General features: G+C 48.4%; 1 protein-coding gene across 1 annotated transcript in view; it reads left to right on the top strand.

The window, feature by feature from the left end:
- BRAP (BRCA1 associated protein) overlaps positions 1-16,365 on the top strand; it is a 252,112-nt gene extending 235,747 nt beyond the window's left edge. Inside the window, exons 11-12 of the mRNA XM_085633526.1 lie at positions 13,477-13,580; positions 14,920-16,365. Coding sequence (XP_085489652.1) covers positions 13,477-13,580; positions 14,920-15,283 — 468 coding nt within the window. The 3' untranslated portion in view covers positions 15,284-16,365. The remainder of the gene's footprint in view (positions 1-13,476; positions 13,581-14,919) is intronic.
- The last annotated feature ends 3,106 nt before the right edge of the window (positions 16,366-19,471 follow it).

Raw genomic sequence — 19,471 nt, 5'->3', positions numbered from 1 at the left:
AGTCCAGCCTGAGCTGCCAAGCCAGGTCTTCCTTGGACCGAAAACAATCATCCTGGGACCGGTTTCAGGGTAACACCCCTCATCAGCCAGGCTAGCTTGAATCCAGTGGCAAAGTGAGCACGGGACCCAGGTCTTGGCATACCCTGCCAACTTAGGGCGAACAAAGCAAACACAAGGATATGATGGACGGAGCGCTGAAACTTTTCAGACACTGAGAAACGCTTTGTTCGCTACCCAGTGTATTGCAATCTGACTAGCTTTCGTGCTTGCATTTTTTTTTTGATAATCAACTTTTTTTTTTTGTTGCAAACAGCACAATACACTGCTACACTGTGACAGATTACACATTTGATTAGTTCCCCAGTCATTGCGTTTCATTCGCCAAGCCAGATGTATTGCGTATTGAGACGTCAGGTTACCCACCCCGATAAGTTGACTTCCATTCATCAACCCCAGACGTTTGCCCCATATCAGTTCATGCTTAGCAGGACATCCTCTCGTCTTGTACACCAGCTTCTCTTGCATGGCGCACCAGCCCACTCTCTTCCGTCATTTGCCAATGGTCGGGGTTGGATCTTTCCAAGCTACTGCAATGTCTCTTTTTGCCATCATGATGGCTGTTCCTAGGAACGATCTATCAGCTCGGGGGCCGTCCACTCCCTCCATCACTCCTAGGGGAAGGGCAAGGGTGTTAAGTGGGACAGCTCAGTCCAGTATGTCGCTCAGTTCCGCTATTATTGCTGCCCAATAACTGGTGAGGGAGGTGTAGGACAAGACCATATGATAGAAATCTGCAGGTTCCTCTGTGCATCTCGGGCACCCAGGGGCAGGGAGAAATCCAGCCTAGTATAGGCGGACTAGAGTAAGGTAGGCACAGTTGAGGTAGTATATTTGGATTAGGCGGAGCCTGGCAGAAATGGTGAGCATGCAGGGGGCCAACAGAGCGTCTCTGCAGTCAGCCTCCTCCTCCTCGGGACCCAGCCATTGTTCTCATAGATTGTTAAGACACTCTAGAGTAGACTGGGAGTTGTCTATTAGGGATCGGTACCTAAATCCTCCTGAGGCGGAAGCCGGGAGTTCTGTTTCACTCAAACCGAAATCACTGCTTTTAAAAACTGTATCTTTGTACTTTTAAGAAGCACTTAGCACCCACTCCCCAGCGCTCACCTGCTAACCCCAATCAGCCGATCCAAGCGCTGTCAGGGACAGGAAACGCCTGCTCGCCGCCATCACTCACCTCGAGGAGCCACGGGACACGCCCACTCCTGTTGGCCACGCCCACCCCTCGCCAGTACAAAAGCGCACCCTGATTGTTGGGACCGCATTGTACCTAAATCCTCCTGAGGCGGAAGCCAGGAGTTCTGTTTCACTCAAACCGAAATCACTGCTTTTAAAAACTGTATCTTTGTACTTTTAAGAAGCACTTAGCACCCACTCCCCAGCGCTCACCTGCTAACCCCAATCAGCCGATCCAAGCGCTGTCAGGGACAGGAAACGCCTGCTCGCCGCCATCACTCACCTCGAGGAGCCACGGGACACGCCCACTCCTGTTGGCCACGCCCACCCCTCGCCAGTACAAAAGCGCACCCTGATTGTTGGGACCGCATTGTACCTAAATCCTCCTGAGGCGGAAGCCGGGAGTTCTGTTTCACTCAAACCGAAATCACTGCTTTTAAAAACTGTATCTTTGGACTTTTAAGAAGCACTTAGCACCCACTCCCCAGCGCTCACCTGCTAACCCCAATCAGCCGATCCAAGCGCGGTCAGGGACAGGAAACGCCTGCTCGCCGCCATCACTCACCTCGAGGAGCCACGGGACACGCCCACTCCTGTTGGCCACGCCCACCACTCCTACGCCCATAAACCTCCCCCATAAAACATGTGCCAGCATAGGGAGCGCAGCGGACGGGCGCAGCGGGCGCGCCGTCAGCGCGCCAAAGGCAAGCCCGTCTGGGCCCGTCCGGGCCCAGCCGGCCCTAGGCCCAGCCACTCTGCCCTTTGCAGTCCGTAACGACAGGACTTACACTCGCGCGGACTTATTAGCCTTAAACCCCAACAAACAACCCTCCTGCTCGCGCATCCTGATTGGAGACACCCAATTCTTCGGCTGTGACCTCTGCGACCCCGCCAATCAGAACACGGCACCCAAGGGCTTGCACCTAGGCCTACTCAACTGCAGGTCGCTCGTGAAACACTCACACGACGTGAACCTCTTAATCACAAACAATGCCTTAGACATTCTGTTTCTAACAGAAACCTGGCTCACCCCCAGTAGCGGCCCAGACATCGTTCTAGCACTCCCCCCCCCCCCGGGTACGTTATGTGCTCACTGAACAGGCCAGAGGGGAGGGGAGGTGGACTAGCGATAATTAACAAAGACACCCTCACCTGTAGAACATCTGATGGCAACATCAAGGGATACGAAAGCTGCCACTATACAATACAAATCTCCCCAGTTACCTCGCTGTCAGGAACGCTGGTTTATCGCCCGCCAGGCAATCTAGGAGACTTCCCAAACAAAATTATTGACCAGACATCCACTAAATGCACTTCCACCACCAACTACCTATTACTAGGAGACTTGAATGTACATTTCTTGGACCCAGATGACAAGCAGGCCAGTGAACTACTTCAGGATTTCACTTCAATGGGCCTTGACCTCAAAAACCCACAGGCCACTCATGAAAGAGGGCAACTGCTTGATCCTATTCTCTCCAATATCCCCAATCTGAGAACTCTTGACCATATCCCCCTTCCCTGGACGGACCACTTTCTGGTCTCCCTAGTATGGAACTTCATCACTCCGCCCCCCTCACCTCCCAAAACCAGAACGTATACCAGACGATGGCAGAAATTGGAGCCAGACGTTTGGGCAGCCAAACTTAGGGAAAACGCTCCCCACCCCCCCCACGACACCGTAGCAGGGGATAAAGAATTCAGTACCTGGATTACCCAATCGCTCGACGCTATTCTGCCTAAAACCCACTCCCTGAAACACACTAAGAAAGTTAATCCCTCACCCTGGTATACCCCCGAACTCAACCTTCTGCGTAAGGCCTGCAAAAGGAATGAACGCATCTGGAGGAAGGAAAAAACCAAGGAACAAAAAGAATCATTCCGTACCTCTGTAAAAACCTACAAAAAAGAGCTCCGTAACACCAAAACCAGCTTCTACGAGAACAGAATTAAAAACGCTGCCTGTTCGGCCCATGAAACCTATTCAGTTCTTAAAGAACTCCTCCACGCCCCTGACCCCCCACTTAAACCCCTCGATCCCATAGAAGCTGAAATTAAATGTAACAACTTAGCCACCTTCTTTGACGAGAAGATTCAAAAAATTCTTCTTACCATACCCCCCCCCGATCAGGCCCACACAGAGCAGGACCGCACTACCTCCACCACCGTTCCTCCTCCGCTGTTAGCCCACCCCCAACCTTCCCTGGACGCCTTCGGCCCCGTAACAACAGAAGTAGGAGCAACGCTGGCCTCAATCAAAAGTGGCTCACCCCGCGACCCTGCACCCCTCCATATTCTAAAAAAAGTGTCGAGCACTATCATCCCTCCCCTCACGGCCCTGATCAACTCCTCTCTCTCGGAGGGCATAGTTCCCCCCAGCTGGAAAACGGCCGCAGTCAAAGGTCTATTGAAAAAACCCTCTTTAGATCCGCTGGACTTCACCAATTATAGGCCCATATCCCTTCTCCCTGGAAATAGCAAGATCGCAGAGAAGCTGGTAAACAAGCAATTATCGCTTTTCCTAGAAAGTAACAACCTCTTAGCGGTCTCTCAAACAGGGTTCCGTCCAGGTCATGGCACGGACATCGCCCTCCTGGCAGCGGTGGAGAAGGCCAGAAGCATTCTGGACACAGGAGGATCAGTGGCAGTGATCCTCCTGGATCTCAGTGCGGCCTTCGACACTGTAGACCATCCCACCCTAATCCACCGTCTGGGAGAGATCGGACTAAAGGGCACGGCCTTGAAATGGCTAGAATCCTTCTTATCAGGACGCTCCTTCCAGGTGCGGGAAAACGACAGCTGCTCATCCACCTTCCCCCTCCGGTGCGGAGTACCACAGGGCTCATCCCTTAGCCCCACGTTATTCAACGTGTACATGGCCCCACTGGAGAAGAGGGTCAGCTCGTTCGGCGTGTCAGTTATCAACTACGCCGACGACACTCAGCTGGTCGTAACCCTTTCACACCCCCACCATGCCCCATCCGATCTCCACAGCTGTCTCTCCGAAGTACACCGATGGATGAATCTTTCCTCACTGAAACTGAATGGGTCCAAGACTGAGATCCTCTTGATGGGCCACAAGGGGCCCTCTCTACCATCTCAGAGCCTTGGCGTATGGATTGAAAAGGACATGAGCTTCAATACTCAGGCTAAAAGAACGGCAGGGACATGCTTTGGGCTACTCCGAGCATGCAGGAAGATCTTCCCCCCTGCTCCCCGATACCGCTAGGAGGCTCCTCATTCAGGGTCTAATCCTGGCAAGATTAGACTACTGTAACGCTATCTACCTGGGAGCCCCGAAGCCACCCTGAACTCGCTGCAAAAAGTCCAAAACGCCGCCGCCCGCCTACTCACGGGCACACCTGGAAGATCCTCCGCCAGGCCGGCTCTTAAATCCCTCCACTGGCTCCCAGTCAGAGAAAGGGTCGTCTTCAAGGCCCTCTGTCTGGCCCATAAAACCCTCAACAATAACGGCCCCCCTCTTCTCAAAGAACTCCTTACCCCATACAAAGCGGAGAGAGACCTGCGGTCTAGCGCAGAAAATCTTATAGTAGTTCCTAGAGTCAGAAAAGCCAAGACCGGTGGCCGTCGCTTCTCGGTTCACACGGCCAAACATTGGAACCACCTACCACAAAGACTCAGGACAGAACCGAACTACCTCCAGTTCAGAAAAACTCTAAAGACCCTCCTTTTCCCGCAGACATAATTCCATCGAACGGCTGAAACCCATGGAGAAACAGGTCAGCGCTGGGATGCTCCTTGAGTTACTACGCGCTTTATAAAACCATTAAATAAATAAATAAATCGGTAGATTTGAGAGACACATCCTTTCCCCAGGTTACCCATCAGGATGTTGGCTCCCAGCAGGCTGAATTCTGGGAATGTAGTGTTTTCAGGGGCGTGAGGGTCAATGGCGTGCCGAAGTTGAAGATGTTTGTAGAACTGTGTAGAATGCAATGGGTATGTATGCTGCAAGTCTTGAAAGAAGCATAGGTGCCCTCTCTTCCACATGTCTACAAGGTGTGTAATCCCTATCCGGTCCCACACCTGAAACCCCTCCAGTGCCCCAACCTCTGCAAGCTAATTTTCAGGCCACAGGGGTGTCTGTAAGGTGAGTTTGGCATCCCACTGAGTGTATCACAATGCAGAGCGCCCTGCCTGTAGGACGGCCCGAGTTACTGCCAGGATTATTTGAGATTGGGGCCCCGTAGAGCTTGGCCTGGACCTGTGAAAACCCAATGCTATCTAGCTCCAGTTGGTAGGCCAGATCGGACCAACCTCCATTAAACCAGTCGTGTATCACCAGGAGAAGGCTAGCCAGCTAGTACAGGAAAAGGTTAGTCATCCCCATACCTCCGTCATAGGGGGGTCATTGACAATGGGCGAGAGCTAGTCGTGGCCCTGAGCTATCCCAGAGAAAAGCTATGATTATGCCATCTATGTCCTGGAACCACTTGTCAGGGAAATAAAGCAGGTGGTTTTGGATTGTATATGATATATTAGCCAGGGCAGCACCATAATTTTGAATAGGGCACTCTTGCCTAGGGAATTCAATCAATCAATCAATCAGTGATTTGTAAAGTGCACTACTCACCCGTGAGGGTCTCAAGATGTTGGGGAGGTATTTGGCTGCTCCGGTCATCCTGTGGATGCGGGGATTTCAGCCAAGCCCCGGTCAGCGAATCGGAGGCTTCTCTTGGGGGCGTAGAAGGAGATTCTTTCGTTGAGGTATTGAGCTACAGTGTTTTGAAGGTCTTTGTAGGCATGTGTGAGCTGCTTGAAGGTCACTCTTTTTTCGACAGGGAGCCAGTGGCGGTCTCGTAGGTGCTGGGAGATGTGGTCCTGTCGTGGAATGCCGAGGACGAGTCTAGCTGCGGCGTTCTGGACGGTCTGAAGTTTGTGGAGTAGAGATTTGTTGATTACAGTGTAGAGGGTGTTCCCGTAGTACAGCCTGCTGATGGGTGCGTGGGTGACAGTCTTCCTGGATTCGGAGGGATCCATTTGAAGGTCTTGCAGAGTATAAGGAGGATACAGAGTTCATCTGTCAGTTCATGGTGAGGGTGAAGTCGAGTGTGATGCCAAGGTTGCGGGTGTGGGAGTGTTGCCGAGGGCTGGGGCCAACCAGGTGTCGTCCCACATAGAGGGGGTGGATTCGAGGATGAGGACTTCCGTTTTCTCTGAGTTGAGCTTCAGGCAGCTACTTCTCATGCAGGTTGTGACCTCCTTCATTCCTTCCTGGAAGTTGTGCCTGGTTATTGTGAGTTCCTGAGTGAGGGAGAGGATGACACTGAGTCAGTGTTTTCTGACGATGGTTGCGAGGGGGGCATGTAGATGTTAAAGAGCGTAGGGCTGAGGGAGGATCCTTGGGGTACTCCGCATCTGATCTCTGTGGGTTTGGAGAGGAAGAGCGGGAGTCTAATTCTTTTTGAATTCGGGCGGCGAGGAAGGAGCAGATCCATTGTAGGGCAGTTCCCCGTATGCCGGCGTTGTGAAGTCTGGCGGCTAGTGTTCGGTGGGAGACGGTGTCGAAGGCTGCTGAGAGGTCTAGTAGAATGAGAGCTGCAGCGTGGCCTTAGTCGAGGAGTATGTGGATGTCGTCCGTGGCAGCTAGGAGGGCAGTCTCGGTGCTGTGGGTTCTTCGGAAGCCGGATTGAGATGTGTTGAGGATGGCGTAGGATTCTATGAAGTTCGTTAGCTGGATGTTGATGATGTTCTCGGTGACTTTGGCAGCAAAGGGGAGGAGGGAGATGGGCCTGTATTTCTTGAGGTCCGTCTGGTCTGCGTAGGGCTTCTTGAGGAGGGGTTTGACTTCTACACATTTCCAGTATTCGGGGAACGCGCCTGTTTCGAGGGTGCAGTTGATTGTCCGTTCTGGTCAGAGGCAGCCCAGTGGAAGATGTGCAGCGTGCAGGGGTCAGTGGGTGCTCCAGAGTGTATGCTCCTCATGGTCTTTGCGGTATCTTCTGTGGTGATAGGGGTCCAGGCGAGGATGGTCGACTGAGTGGGGTTGCTGGTGGAAGGTGTTGGGTTGGTGCCTTGGTCCTGTTCATCAAAGTTGTCTTAGAGTGTCCTGATCTTGTGGTAGAAGAAGGAGCAGAGTTTGTTGCAGAGGTTGTGGGTGGGAGGGACGTCAGAGGTGTCACGGGGGGGGGGGGGGGGGTTGGTGAATTCTTGTATAATGTTTAAGACTTCCTTGGAGTTGGAGAGGATTCTGTCTTGGATCAAGTTCTTCTTCGTAGATCTGATGAGTTTGTGGTGTGCGGTAGAGGCGGTCCTGTAGGCGGTGCGTGCTTCTGGGGTTTCGCTGTTCCTCCAAGCTTTGAGGTCGTCGGCAGGAGCCCTTGGATTCTCTGAGGTCTGTGCTGAACCTGGTGGCTTTTGTGGTGTGTTGTCTGTCAAGAGTTCTGGAGGGGTGCGAGCGTGTTGTCGCAGTCAGCGATCCATTTGTGGAGTTCGTTGGCTGCAGAGTTGGCGTAGGTCTCTTCTGGGGGGTTGAGGGCCCTTGCTCCAGTATCTGCGCGGCGCTGTGGTGTTGTCTTGTGTGCAGTGGGTTTCGAAAAGAAGTGTACGCAGTGGTAGACCGTCCAGAGGGGTTGAGTGGTGTGACTGAAGCAAATGTTGATTCCTCCGGCGAAGATGGGGTCGAGGGTGTGTCCCGCCTTTTGGGTGGAGGTGGTGACAAGTTGCTTCAGTACGATGTTGGTAAGGTTGTCTAGGAGGGCGGTGGAGTTGGGGTCGTTGAGGTGTCTAGGTGTAAATTTAGGTCTCTGAGCAGTACGTAGTCCATGGAGGCGAGGGCGTGGGGCGCAATGTGGTCTGAGATGGTGTTTGTGAACAGGGCGCATGGTCCGGGAGGTCTGTAGGCGAGAGTTCCGCGCAGAGTTGTTCTGGGGTTGACCTGGATCTGGAAGTGGATGTGTTCCATAGGGGGCGAGGAGTCATTAGAGAGGGAGGTTGTCAGTCGGCGAGAGCTTTTGTGGACGATGACTAGGCCTCCTCTGGGGTGGTTAGGGCGGTCTTTCCTCTGGATCTTGTACCCGTCAGGGATGGCAGTTGCGATGTCTGGTGCAGAGCTGGCGTTGGTCCAGGTCTCTGTAAGGAAGGCGACGTCGGGTGAGAGGATGTTGAGGAGGTCCCAGATTTCTACTGTGTGTCTGTGCAGGGAGCCTACGTTGAGTTGGATGCAGCTCAGGGGTTTTGGTGCGCTGGTACCCGGAGAGTTCACGGTGGCTATCCGGGTCCGAAGGTGGGTGGAGATGCGGCAGCAGTGTCTGCAGTAGAACGGGCCTTGGGTAATGCTTTACTTCGCGAGCTGGCAGTTGTTGTTGCATCCGGGGTTGAGTGCATGGAGGGCTGCTCAGTCGTAGTGGCGAGAGGTCGGTGGACCAGGCTCCCTGACGCTGGTCGCGGAGAGGCGCATAAGGGCCTGCCTTTGACATGCCTTCAGCTGCCATTGAGTAGGGGTTGAGGGGAGGGAGAGCAGCTGGGAGGCAGGAGCGGGAACAGCAGGGTAGAGGGGCCACAGGGGCAGCAGCAGTGGGAAAAGGGAGCGAAAGGCAAAAGGGAAGATTAAAAAAGAACAGTGAAAGCAGCAACAGAAACAGAACAAGCATTGGCATAGCCAATAGGTCTCTCCTTTGGGACCTTATAAGTGGATATTGTGAGGATAATGAAACACTTATAAGGTCCCAAAGGCGAGACCTATTGGCTATGCCAATGCTTGTTTATATTTCCGCAGTTTTCAAGCATCCAAATGAATTTGTCACTATACCCACATTTCGTAAGGCTACCTTTGAAATCTCAATATCTGGACCCTGGGCAGCCCTGTGCATACAGCTGGCGGGCTGCAGTTGAATGCTTATGGGCCGCTGTCACTTGGGATGGATTTTTAAAAGACATACGGCCTTTTGGGTGCCTTTGCATACCGTGCATTTGCAAAACTGCATGTTCAACAATAAATCAACTGGGCACATTTCACGAGTTTTGGATGCCTTTGAATCCGTGTATGTTGTGGTGGCAGTCACAACCATGCATGTTGCACACGACTCACGCATTCAGCAGAAGCTGTATACATTCCTTAGGGCAGTTAAATGGATATAATCCACTGATCTATTGAAACGCGTTTGTGGTACTCAAGTAAGCACAAAGGGGAGTCTAAATAATGCAAAACACAAGAAAATTAATTTTAATCTTAAAACACATATTTCCTGCAACAAAAGCCTTTAAATTAGGAAGCTCTGAATAATTCTCTTGTGCGCTGTAGTTGTATCCCGTCTAGACTAATTGCATGTAGGTAAACAGGTTGGTGTTCTGTTTTGTGTATTTGCTTAGGTATGACAGACATGTCTGTGGACAGGCGCTGCATTTAGAACGGAGAAAAGCAGCCGGAGCTCTGAGCAGGAGGCAGCACATGATTAATTGTTAGGACAGATGGCGAGTTACTGTACCTGCAGAGAGCTGCACACACAGCCAAACCGGACACACACACCACATCCTGGGCATGCCGGGAAGTAGCTACTTTTCCCAATGCAATGGAGGGAAGGAGCACCCCTCACAGCAGCTACAGGCCTCGGCGACATTCCTGAATGCCTTACATCCTAGATTTAATTCAAGGGTACACATAGGGTGATGTGCTATAAAGAAAGGCCAGAGCACCAGTGGAAAGCAAAGCACTAAGAGGAGCTTGTACTGAAAGACCAGGCATTCCGATTCCACAAGAGAGCATCCTGCTGTTTCTACAACTCGTGCCCCTGTGCACGTGCAACAATACGAAGTCCTGGTCTCCTTTCCGTCCCATGCTGCGAAAACTAGCATCATGACATGGGCGGTACTGGCACATTGCCACGGGGTATAAAACGCCCACTTTACAAAGGAATCCCCTCCACGCCCCCTCTCTGAGAAAGTCTATCACACTAGCATTACCCATGGACTACCTACCACAGTGGGTTAAACCCCACACTGCCTGCCTTGTGGAAGGAACAGCCTCGTATACTGTTTATAAGCAATGACCCAATGTACCATGGGGAGAACCCCAAGACACGCACAAAAACTGACAGTCCATGGGCGCGCCACCTCTCAGACACACAATCTCTAAGGCCAGAATCCCCTACACTGTATAATGGAACATACCCCCACTATAACTAGATTTATGCCCATCGCACTGTTATGGGAAGAACCCCCCCCCACCACTATGTACCAAGTCTTAAACCCCTACAACTATAGGTAGGCAACTCACTGCGACTGGCTCTGTACCCTCATGCTGAGACAGCATCGCTGAGTGATTCCCACTATATCTGTACTGCCCTTTCTCCCCACACTCACACAGCACCTGGGTTTTAGGCACCACTCTTCCCAAACACAAACTCTTCGTATCACTGGAGCCTGTAGTGTTGTGGGATGTGTCCTTGGTTTTGTGGGATGCTGGCACCGGTGCTCACTTCTCCCCGTCTGCAGCTCTCACCTGCGGCTGTAGGTGCTGCGGCGGCCCCTGAATCTTCTCTCCTCTTGGAGCTGCAAGCGTCGGCTGTAGGGACATCGGGTTCGAATGCCTGGACTGCTGCTCGTGCTGTTCCTGTGGCGACGGACGCCAGGCACTGCGTCATTAGCAGCGGCACCGCAATGCACGGACAGCGGAGTGCGGGCGGGGGGCGCCAAAATACACTGAGTGCTCACAGAGGCCACCCAAGGTCAACTCGTTAACCTGCAGCGGGTATGGGTGGAGATTTAAACAGGCAGCCTGTTTTTTGCGGTGGGAGGGTGGGCCCCCTACGGGGAGATCGAGTTTTGAAGATGAAATCACGGCGCTCATGAAATGGGCTCCGCGCTGAATAGGGAGATCGTGTTTTGAAGATGAAAGCATGGCGATCATGAAATGAGCGCCGCGCTGAATAGTTGAAATGAAACGGGCGCCGCGATAAAAATAAATGAAGTTGGGCAAGCCGCACCGTGAAAAACAAAAAGAGAATGAAGTACTGCCGAAGAATACCTCCTTTCTATCGTGCGCCGTGGAGAGCCCATGCTCCGATGCATGTCGTGCATGTCGGCGCCTTAACCTCTTCTGTGCCCATGACGAGATAGTCTCGTCATGGAGCACGGTCGCGCTGTGCCCATGACGAGACTATCTCGTCATGAAACCCACCCGCGTGGGAAACGCCCGGCACAGGAGGGGGAAAGGGCGTGGCACCGAAGGGGTTAAACAAACAAGCGTAGCCAAAGCGGACAACGCTGACAATGTAAAGAAAAGAGTACTTGCTGTCTTTTAAAGGACAGTGTGTAAAGCCGCCAGTAAAAGATCCAGTCTACTTGAGCGGGGAAAAATGTGGACAGGGGGGTAACCAGGAGGGACTAAAAAGCTTCCTGGACAATCATAACACCCCGTTTAGTATAATTGGTGACGCAAAATGACGCACACCAATGGAAAACACGGGCGGAGCAGAAAGCGAGCTTCAGAAATCGTATTGATTCCAAGAAGCCCTCTCATGGCGAGAGCAGCGCATGCTGCTAACACCAGGCGAGACCTAAAAACGGCACAGACAGACCACAAAGGCACAAACAGACCAGAAAGGCAGCAGACAGTTCTCATGTGAAGAAAAGGCAAGTAAGCATTTTTCAAATAATATCTATCTGCAGTGTCGTGTGCAAAAGCAGCAAAAGTGGCAAGATGGCGTGTCTAACATCTAAGGTGCTTATGCTAACATAGCACTGTATGTATCTAAAACGCTGCCTCCACTACAGGCACAAATAAGACAAAAAACTGAAAAACAAACAAAGACTGGCAGAGTGGACTAGCAGAAGAGCAAGGCTCTCCCACTGGACCACCATGGATGAGGTTCAGGCAGGAGCCTGCGGGTGGAGGATGGCCTTGAACACCTTACCTGGAGAACAGCAGGCGCTGGAGGCAGTGCATTAAGGACGGAGCTGAGCGAGCGGAGAGCAGTTTCCCTGACCATGAGGTCAGAGGTCTTGTTCGCCCTGTCGCGCAGCGGCTGCCATTAAGTAGGGGTCGGGGGAGGGAGGGCAGCTGAGAGGGGGGGTGGGAACACGCAGGGGGGCCGCATTAGTGGGTAAAGGGAGTGAAAGGCAAACGGGAAAAATTAAAAACAACATTGAAAGCAGCAACAAACACCGCTCAGTCTGACCAAAAAGGCACAAACAGACCAGAAATGCAACAGACAGACAAAAGGCACAAATAGACAAAAAATAGAAAAACAAACAAAGGCAGACAGAGCGGACCAGCAGAAGAGCAAGTCTCTCCGACTGGACCACCAGGGATGAGGCGCAGGCATAGACAAAATATGACTTTGAGGTGCTTGACACCTTGGGTGAGAGGCAACAATAAAAACTATGACGTACTGGTTTCACACACCTGCCAAACTGCATGCCTTTGATTGACACATGATAGATGCGTATGTGTGGGGGGAACACTACTTCATCTGCTCTGGCAATGGCCAAAACAAAGCACATACTGACACAATGTGGGGGACCTACAACCCCAGACTTTCTGTTTAGACCATTCTGGGCTAGCCCAACTGTCAAACCTTTCCCCTGGTCTCTAGAAGATGTAAGCATGTAAGCAGATGCAGAGGTCTTGTGTGTAGCTGGAAAGGCCATAACTACTCTGGGGTGGAAAGACAGATCACCAGACCTTAAGGAACGGTAATATAAACTTTAGAACATTCTGGGGATGTAAAAGGTTTCACTAGCACTAGAACCGAGAGGAGATGGCTTTTGGTGCGTTATGGGTGGCTTTTTTTTTTTTACATGACTTTAGTGTTTATAAAGCTTTTATGCCTGAGATGTCTCAAGGTGCTCAATATACTCCTGTCAACCACATGGGATAAATATTCTACATAGACCCACACAGAAACATATGACCCCAGAAAAACTACCCAGAGATTGAGGTCTCATCCCCGACCTGCAAGTGAGCGTATGTTGAACATACAAAACCAATAAAAGAATTTAATGGTAAACAGCAGTGTGCCAAATCTTGACGAGCATGTATTTTCACAAACTAAGAGTAGAAGGGATACAAGAATTCTGTTTTACCTGCCGATACCTTTCAGCGAGGATACATTGGCCAAAAGACCTAGCCATTTGGGAGCACTCTGGTAATCCGCACACAGCCTCCCTTCAAGAGAACATCACATCTCTAATAACTGCATTTAAGCATTCACTTTTACTGCAGCACATAATTTGAGGTCAAGTTTGAAAAATATGATAATTCAATGTTCTTTTTTGTAGATTAACAATATGAAGACCAAGTTTAAGGAAACAATTGAAAAGTGCGACAGTCTGGAACAAAAGCTAAACAACCTGGTGAAGGAAAAGCAAGCTGTGGAAAGAAAGTGGGTATCTGAAGTTTTGTAGATGGGTTGGAATTTAAACTTATAATGCTGTTGTTGAAAGTTACTGGGTGAATGTTTTTACCCTGGGCTTTTACAATTGTGATTTTGAGAAATGCTAGATCTAAAAAAGAGAAAAAATGCAATAATAATAATGGGAGACAGGAGCAGGACCTACGGTTATTTGCATATGCCTGGTTTCTGTCTGAGGTGATCGAGTGGGCAAAAAAATTGACTTTATTGCATCCGGGAGTAATTGCCAGTGGCTGAGATTAATTCAAGCAATCCACTCATCCCCTTTTGTTGTCCTTTGTGCAATACAAATGAAGCAAGACATTGACCTAGCTGCAATTTTTCTGCATCTTTCAGATTAATTGAAAGGCATGTGAAATGTGATATTATGCATAGACACTTGAGGGAATGGAGTGTAAAAACGATGGTATAGCAAAGAGGAATACAGAAGTCCCAAAACCTAGGAACAATAAGTGGGTGTCAACATTATGGCTGTCAAGGAAGGGATCTTAACTCCTTTAACAGATATGTCATTTTGGAAACAATACAGTGCTGGCAAAATTGGAGCTGAAGAGCTATGTGCAGCTTCAGTCAGGGAGCCATCAAGGAGGCCCTCAGTAAAAAATTGAGCAGATAGTTTCAACATTCAACCACTCAATCAGAATCATCATGAATGCTTTAGGATGGCATCATAATCAGTAGGGAGAGGAGGAAATGATGGCTCCTCTGTCCATTAGCCTGACAGACTAAAACAGCAGCGGGTTCTTGATGAGAGATGCATAAGAGGTAGGGCAATGCACATCTTGAAAACACCTGCCAAAATCTCTCTTGAGGGGGCACACCTACAAAAAGCTGTGCGAGGATGAATAGAAGTTTCTTAAGTGATGATCAATGGCAACAAGGGTGCCTATGGGGGGTGCAGGCATAGGCACCAGGACTTTGAGGCTGGAAGGGCAGGGAGATTATGTTTACCTATTGTCTAGGCTTGTTGGAGCACTTTGTGCTGTGTGTAATGCATTACATTTTAAAGACCTATGTAGTACAGAAATATTTTACCTTTTCCCCTCCCTTTCTTTATTTCCACCTTCTACCAATCGTATCCCAAATTTGCATGTGGAGGTTATAGGTGGATGCTCAGATTACTAGGGAAAAAGAATGGGAAGTGGACGTTCTAAAAGTGTAAAAAGATGGTTTATGTATTGGAATTTCTTGTGTTAAGGAGGAATGTCTAAATACAGCTTCCTGAAACCTATTGTGCTGTTAACAATAATTACATCCTGAAAAAAGTGTGTTTAAAAAATGTTAAATTCCTTTTTCTATCTCCCAAAAGGTGTACCCAATTGAATTCTAAGATTTCAAAGCTATCCACGGAGCTCAAAGAAGAGCAAGAGATGAACAAATGTTTGCGAGCAAATCAAACTGTTTTGCAAAACAAGTTAAAGGAAGAGGAAAGTGAACGGAAGGAAATGAGTGAGCAGAAGGACATGCAAATAACAGAAATGCAGGAACAGCTGCGTGATGTAATGTTTTACCTGGAGACTCAGCAGAAGATTAACCGGATGCCAGCAGATACGAGGCAGGAAATCCAAGAAGGACAGATCAACATCGAAGTGGCCTCGTCTACTAGCTCACCCCCATCAGGGGGACCAGGAAAGCTGTCATCTAGGAGGGGCCGAGGCAAAAGAGGCAAATAAGTGTGCAATCCTTAGCGAAAGAATCCATCCGCTCTCAATACTCTAGCTCACAGGAACGCGTGGCCATCCTGGGCTAGCTGTGTGAAGAACACACCGCTTAAACCATTGTCTAAGTAAACCCAGTGAGTCGCATTAAGCTATTCCTTTTTCAAAGGTGTGAGCCTTTCTGACAGAGCTTATGTAAAGAAACAGTTCAACAGTGCTGACCAAAGGGCACCTGTTGAACGTTCCAGCTATTTGTATATTGCGATATATTGTAGCAGTATGCTACAAAAGAGAAACGTGTTACTTATGCCTTAAAGTGTCTCAGGCTTCACTTTGCACAACTTTCAGCAACTCTGCGCCCAGTACCTGGGTGTGCTTGAGATCTTCGCTCCATTTCTTAACACCTTGAAGGAATTTGAGTGCACTCCTTGGCAGGCAGGTAGCTCCGCTTGTCATGCTGCAGGGAAACTATTTAATAGAAGTAATTTCTATATTTTCTCCATCAGCCTTCTGTAAAGGATACTAAACTGCACAGTAATTGTCTAAGTAAACTCAGTAAACTGTATAACCAACTTGTACCAGACAATGTATGTTTAGCCATATGTAACTGCTGCTTTAGAATACAAGACAACTTCTACAGCAATTGACGGAAATAGGGTAAATTTGCTTGCTGCTGCTCCGCACTCTTAAAAATATGACATTGTTTCTTTCAAGTGAGTGCATTCTGCTATATATATATTTTCGTAGAGGCAGACTTTTCTCTCCAAAACAGCCAAAGCACTTCCTATGATAGCCTTAAGCAAATGGTTTACATTGACAACTCGCACGTTCTGAGTCGTTGGGCTACAGTTTGTGCTTTAAGAGTTTATGTGGTATGGTTTGTCCGGGTTACTAATTGGATGCTTTTCTTTCAATGTGTAACCTGATTTGCTTTTGTTTTAGAATACTATAATATGAAATTGAGCACTTACAATCCTTACGCATATACCTAATAGTTATGCTAGAAATTGTCACATTTCATGTAATAGCTATCTGTTTGTTGACACTATGTAAATGTTCTTAATTATTGGAAAATACAATTTCTTTAAGAAGTGAAATATGAATTTAGTCTGGTATTTCTGAACTGGACCAACATAAAAGGAACCATGTCATACATTGTCTAAAATGCTTGCAGATCTGACTACAAGAACCATCTATTAAATCTGTGGACATGCAAGTGTTTTTGGACCAGTGGACATGATACATTTACCATGAACTCTATATATAAGTCCTATCTGGCATCAGAAAAGAAAACTGGGATTTGTTATCAAAAACAGGCGTTTTGGGTGTTCCCCCCCCCCCCCCGTGCCTACATGGTATTATAAGCACACTTTATAGAGCATGTCATCTTGCCACACTGCTAAGCTTACTTATAAAATAAAATCAATACAAGCATATTAAGAAGGAAAATGTATTTGGCGATCATGAAAATCGCCTTGATCCATCTCATGCTTCATTGAAGAGAAGGGCAGCGCTGTCCATAGTAATGAGCAAATAACATTTGGACAAGCATTGCTGCTTGCCACCCTAACATACATACCTCTTGATTTTAAAACCAAAGGTATTGGAAGGAGGGTCTTTTGTCAGGAAAATTGTCATAAGAAACATTGCCTGTTTGTACCTAACAATCATTTAGTAATTTTGCTATGTTGAACATGATGGAACCAACTTGTGATTATTGGTTTAAAGGCTTAAAAATAGACTGAGATTATCTGTGCAAAGTAGATGTCTTGGCAGAAATTAACCATTCCTTATTTTGGGGAATTTAGTTGCCATAAAGAGCTCATGAACATGTCTAATTTAAGAAAAACCTTGTTGGTTTAACCGTTACATGAATGGCTATACAGGCCACAGACTAGGAGCTGGATGTTCAGATACTGTCACAGCATTTCAGGCCTATGTACATGTATTCAATCACTACTTATTTACATAGCGCTAATATTTATACTGCGCAACCCTCGTAGTGCATCCTCTAAAGCAGTAATACTCAAAGTATGGCCCGGGGGCCGTCTGCGGCCCTCTTGACCTTTACATGCGGCCCCTCTGTGGACCAGCAGCACAAGCTACTGTTTAGTTGTTGCACACTAGTATTAAAAAACAAACATTTGCATTGCAATAGGTCTTGCATTTTCAAGAGTTTAAGCTGTTGGCATTGTAAATGACAATGCCTTTTATTTATGTTTTAAAAACCAACACGTTAATGAAGGGCATTGCCATTTACAATGCCAACAGCTCAAACTCTCGCAAATGCGAGACCTATTGCATTGCAAATGCTTGTTCTTTGTTCGGAAGACCAAGCATGTTACAAAACAGTTACCCCTGGTATTACTCTGATAAAACAAGAATGCTGCTGAAGCTTCTCCTACTGCCGCTGGGAGACAGATGCCCATAAAAAACGGATCCCTTCAGCCCTCTGTTCTTTCAAAGTGCGACCAGTGAGGGGCTGTAGCTGCCTCTTCATAAACACAAAGAGGAAAGAAAGGTGGAGGTGGGGCTGTGGTAGCCCGTTCTGACACCTAACTCGAGCTGGGCTGCTGCTGCAGTCGAGCAGGGAGGCGCCCCACCCCAGCCCGCAGCTAAGGCGGAATGACACCTGCTCTACGGAAAGTAAAGAAATAGAAAAAAAATCAATTGTATTCACATTTCTTTGCTGCTGAAGCAATTGCAGCAACATCGTTTTAGCTTTAAATGTTTAAAGCGAAAGCGCGGCTGGCAGCATTGTAACAGAAAGAAAATACATTTTAGAATATAATATGCAGCTGTGTTTGGGATCGCAAGGGAACAAGAGTATAGTGCAGCACCATTATCAGTGCTAAAGGCTGCCGCACTAGCTAAATAAAAAAAAAAAATAAACCATTGGGGAGAGCGTGCCTTGCCTGCAAAAGAAGACAGGAGAAATCCCTTCAAGTAAATAGTGCTTAGAGGGTGAAATTAAAGCATACTGTGCAACAACCAAGTAAAAGGTCCAGTCCTTATGGGCGTTAACAAATGGAAACAAGGTGGTACCAAGGCGGGACTAACAAGCCTCGTAATCCATCAAAAGCCAGCATTTTTGAAGGACTCTGAAACAAAGCCAATGACAAATATGAGCAGAGAGTGAACAAGGCTTCCACAGCATACCCTACTACAGCATGCCTCGCAGAGTGAGCAGCGCATGCGTGCTGCAGCTAGGCTCAACTTAAAAATGTTAAATAAACAGGGAAGCATGTATTAACCTTCAAATAAATGCTTACCCGTTTAATTAATATTTTGTAGACCTCCTTACACAGTCACAGACCCCAACCACCACCCTGCTGGCATCAGTGCGGCCCTTGGACACACCAAAGACCGTACTTTGTGGCCCCATGGCAAAAGTTTGCGAGTACCCATGCTCTAATGGTACAGTCTGCACACAGGCAGTATCATTGTCTCAAGCAACAGCTTGAACAGTGAAGGTATAAGGAGAAAGATGGGGATTGTGATTAAATTCCTAAATGAGAAGAATGTGTGGCTTACCTTTGCCTCCATGCATAAGTTAATTGCAGTGTTCTAGAGGGCTTGGACTGAGCTACATCTATCACTTTTATTGGAGCTTTGATACCTTTTCCCAAATATAAGCCGCAGCAAAACCTGCCAGGTACTTGTAAGTAAGGCAGTGGACTCTGAAGGTGCTCCCAGCTGTAAACAAAGCTAGGCTGGGAGGAATACATGTGGTCTCTCGTTGGCCTCTCGGCCAGCCGGGTAGTGTGGTTTTAACCTTTTGGGGATAGGGGAGTATCCATTTGTTAATACAGAGTCTGGTGTATAAGGTACTAGGATAGGCTATTCTGAGGGATGCCGCTGATAGGATCATGGCCAAGGTCAATTTATGAAACTGCCTTTCTGTTTGGCTGACCAAAATATTTTCGGACACAGGTTGTTACATTACCAATTTATTTTAAACACCCAACAGTGTCAGTCTGTAATTGTTAGCAGTCCCTGTATAGCCTTAACCTTAGCCAAAATGTCACTAGCATTAGTTTCCACGATGCATTTTCAATGTGGCTTTTTGAATGTCAGAGGATGGAATTATCCCGTCCTTAAGGAGTCTTGTTCAAAACCTGCAAAATGGAATTCTGTCCATCAGATGCTGTATCAGCTTACGGCTAGTTCTGATTGTGGCTCGTCAACATCATTCCATGAGGA

Source organism: Triturus cristatus, chromosome 11 (assembly GCF_964204655.1).
Source record: "Triturus cristatus chromosome 11, aTriCri1.1, whole genome shotgun sequence".
Classification (NCBI taxonomy): Eukaryota; Metazoa; Chordata; class Amphibia; order Caudata; family Salamandridae; genus Triturus; species Triturus cristatus.
Note: the sequence above shows the minus strand (reverse complement) of the source record. Positions and strands in the feature narration are given on the sequence as shown.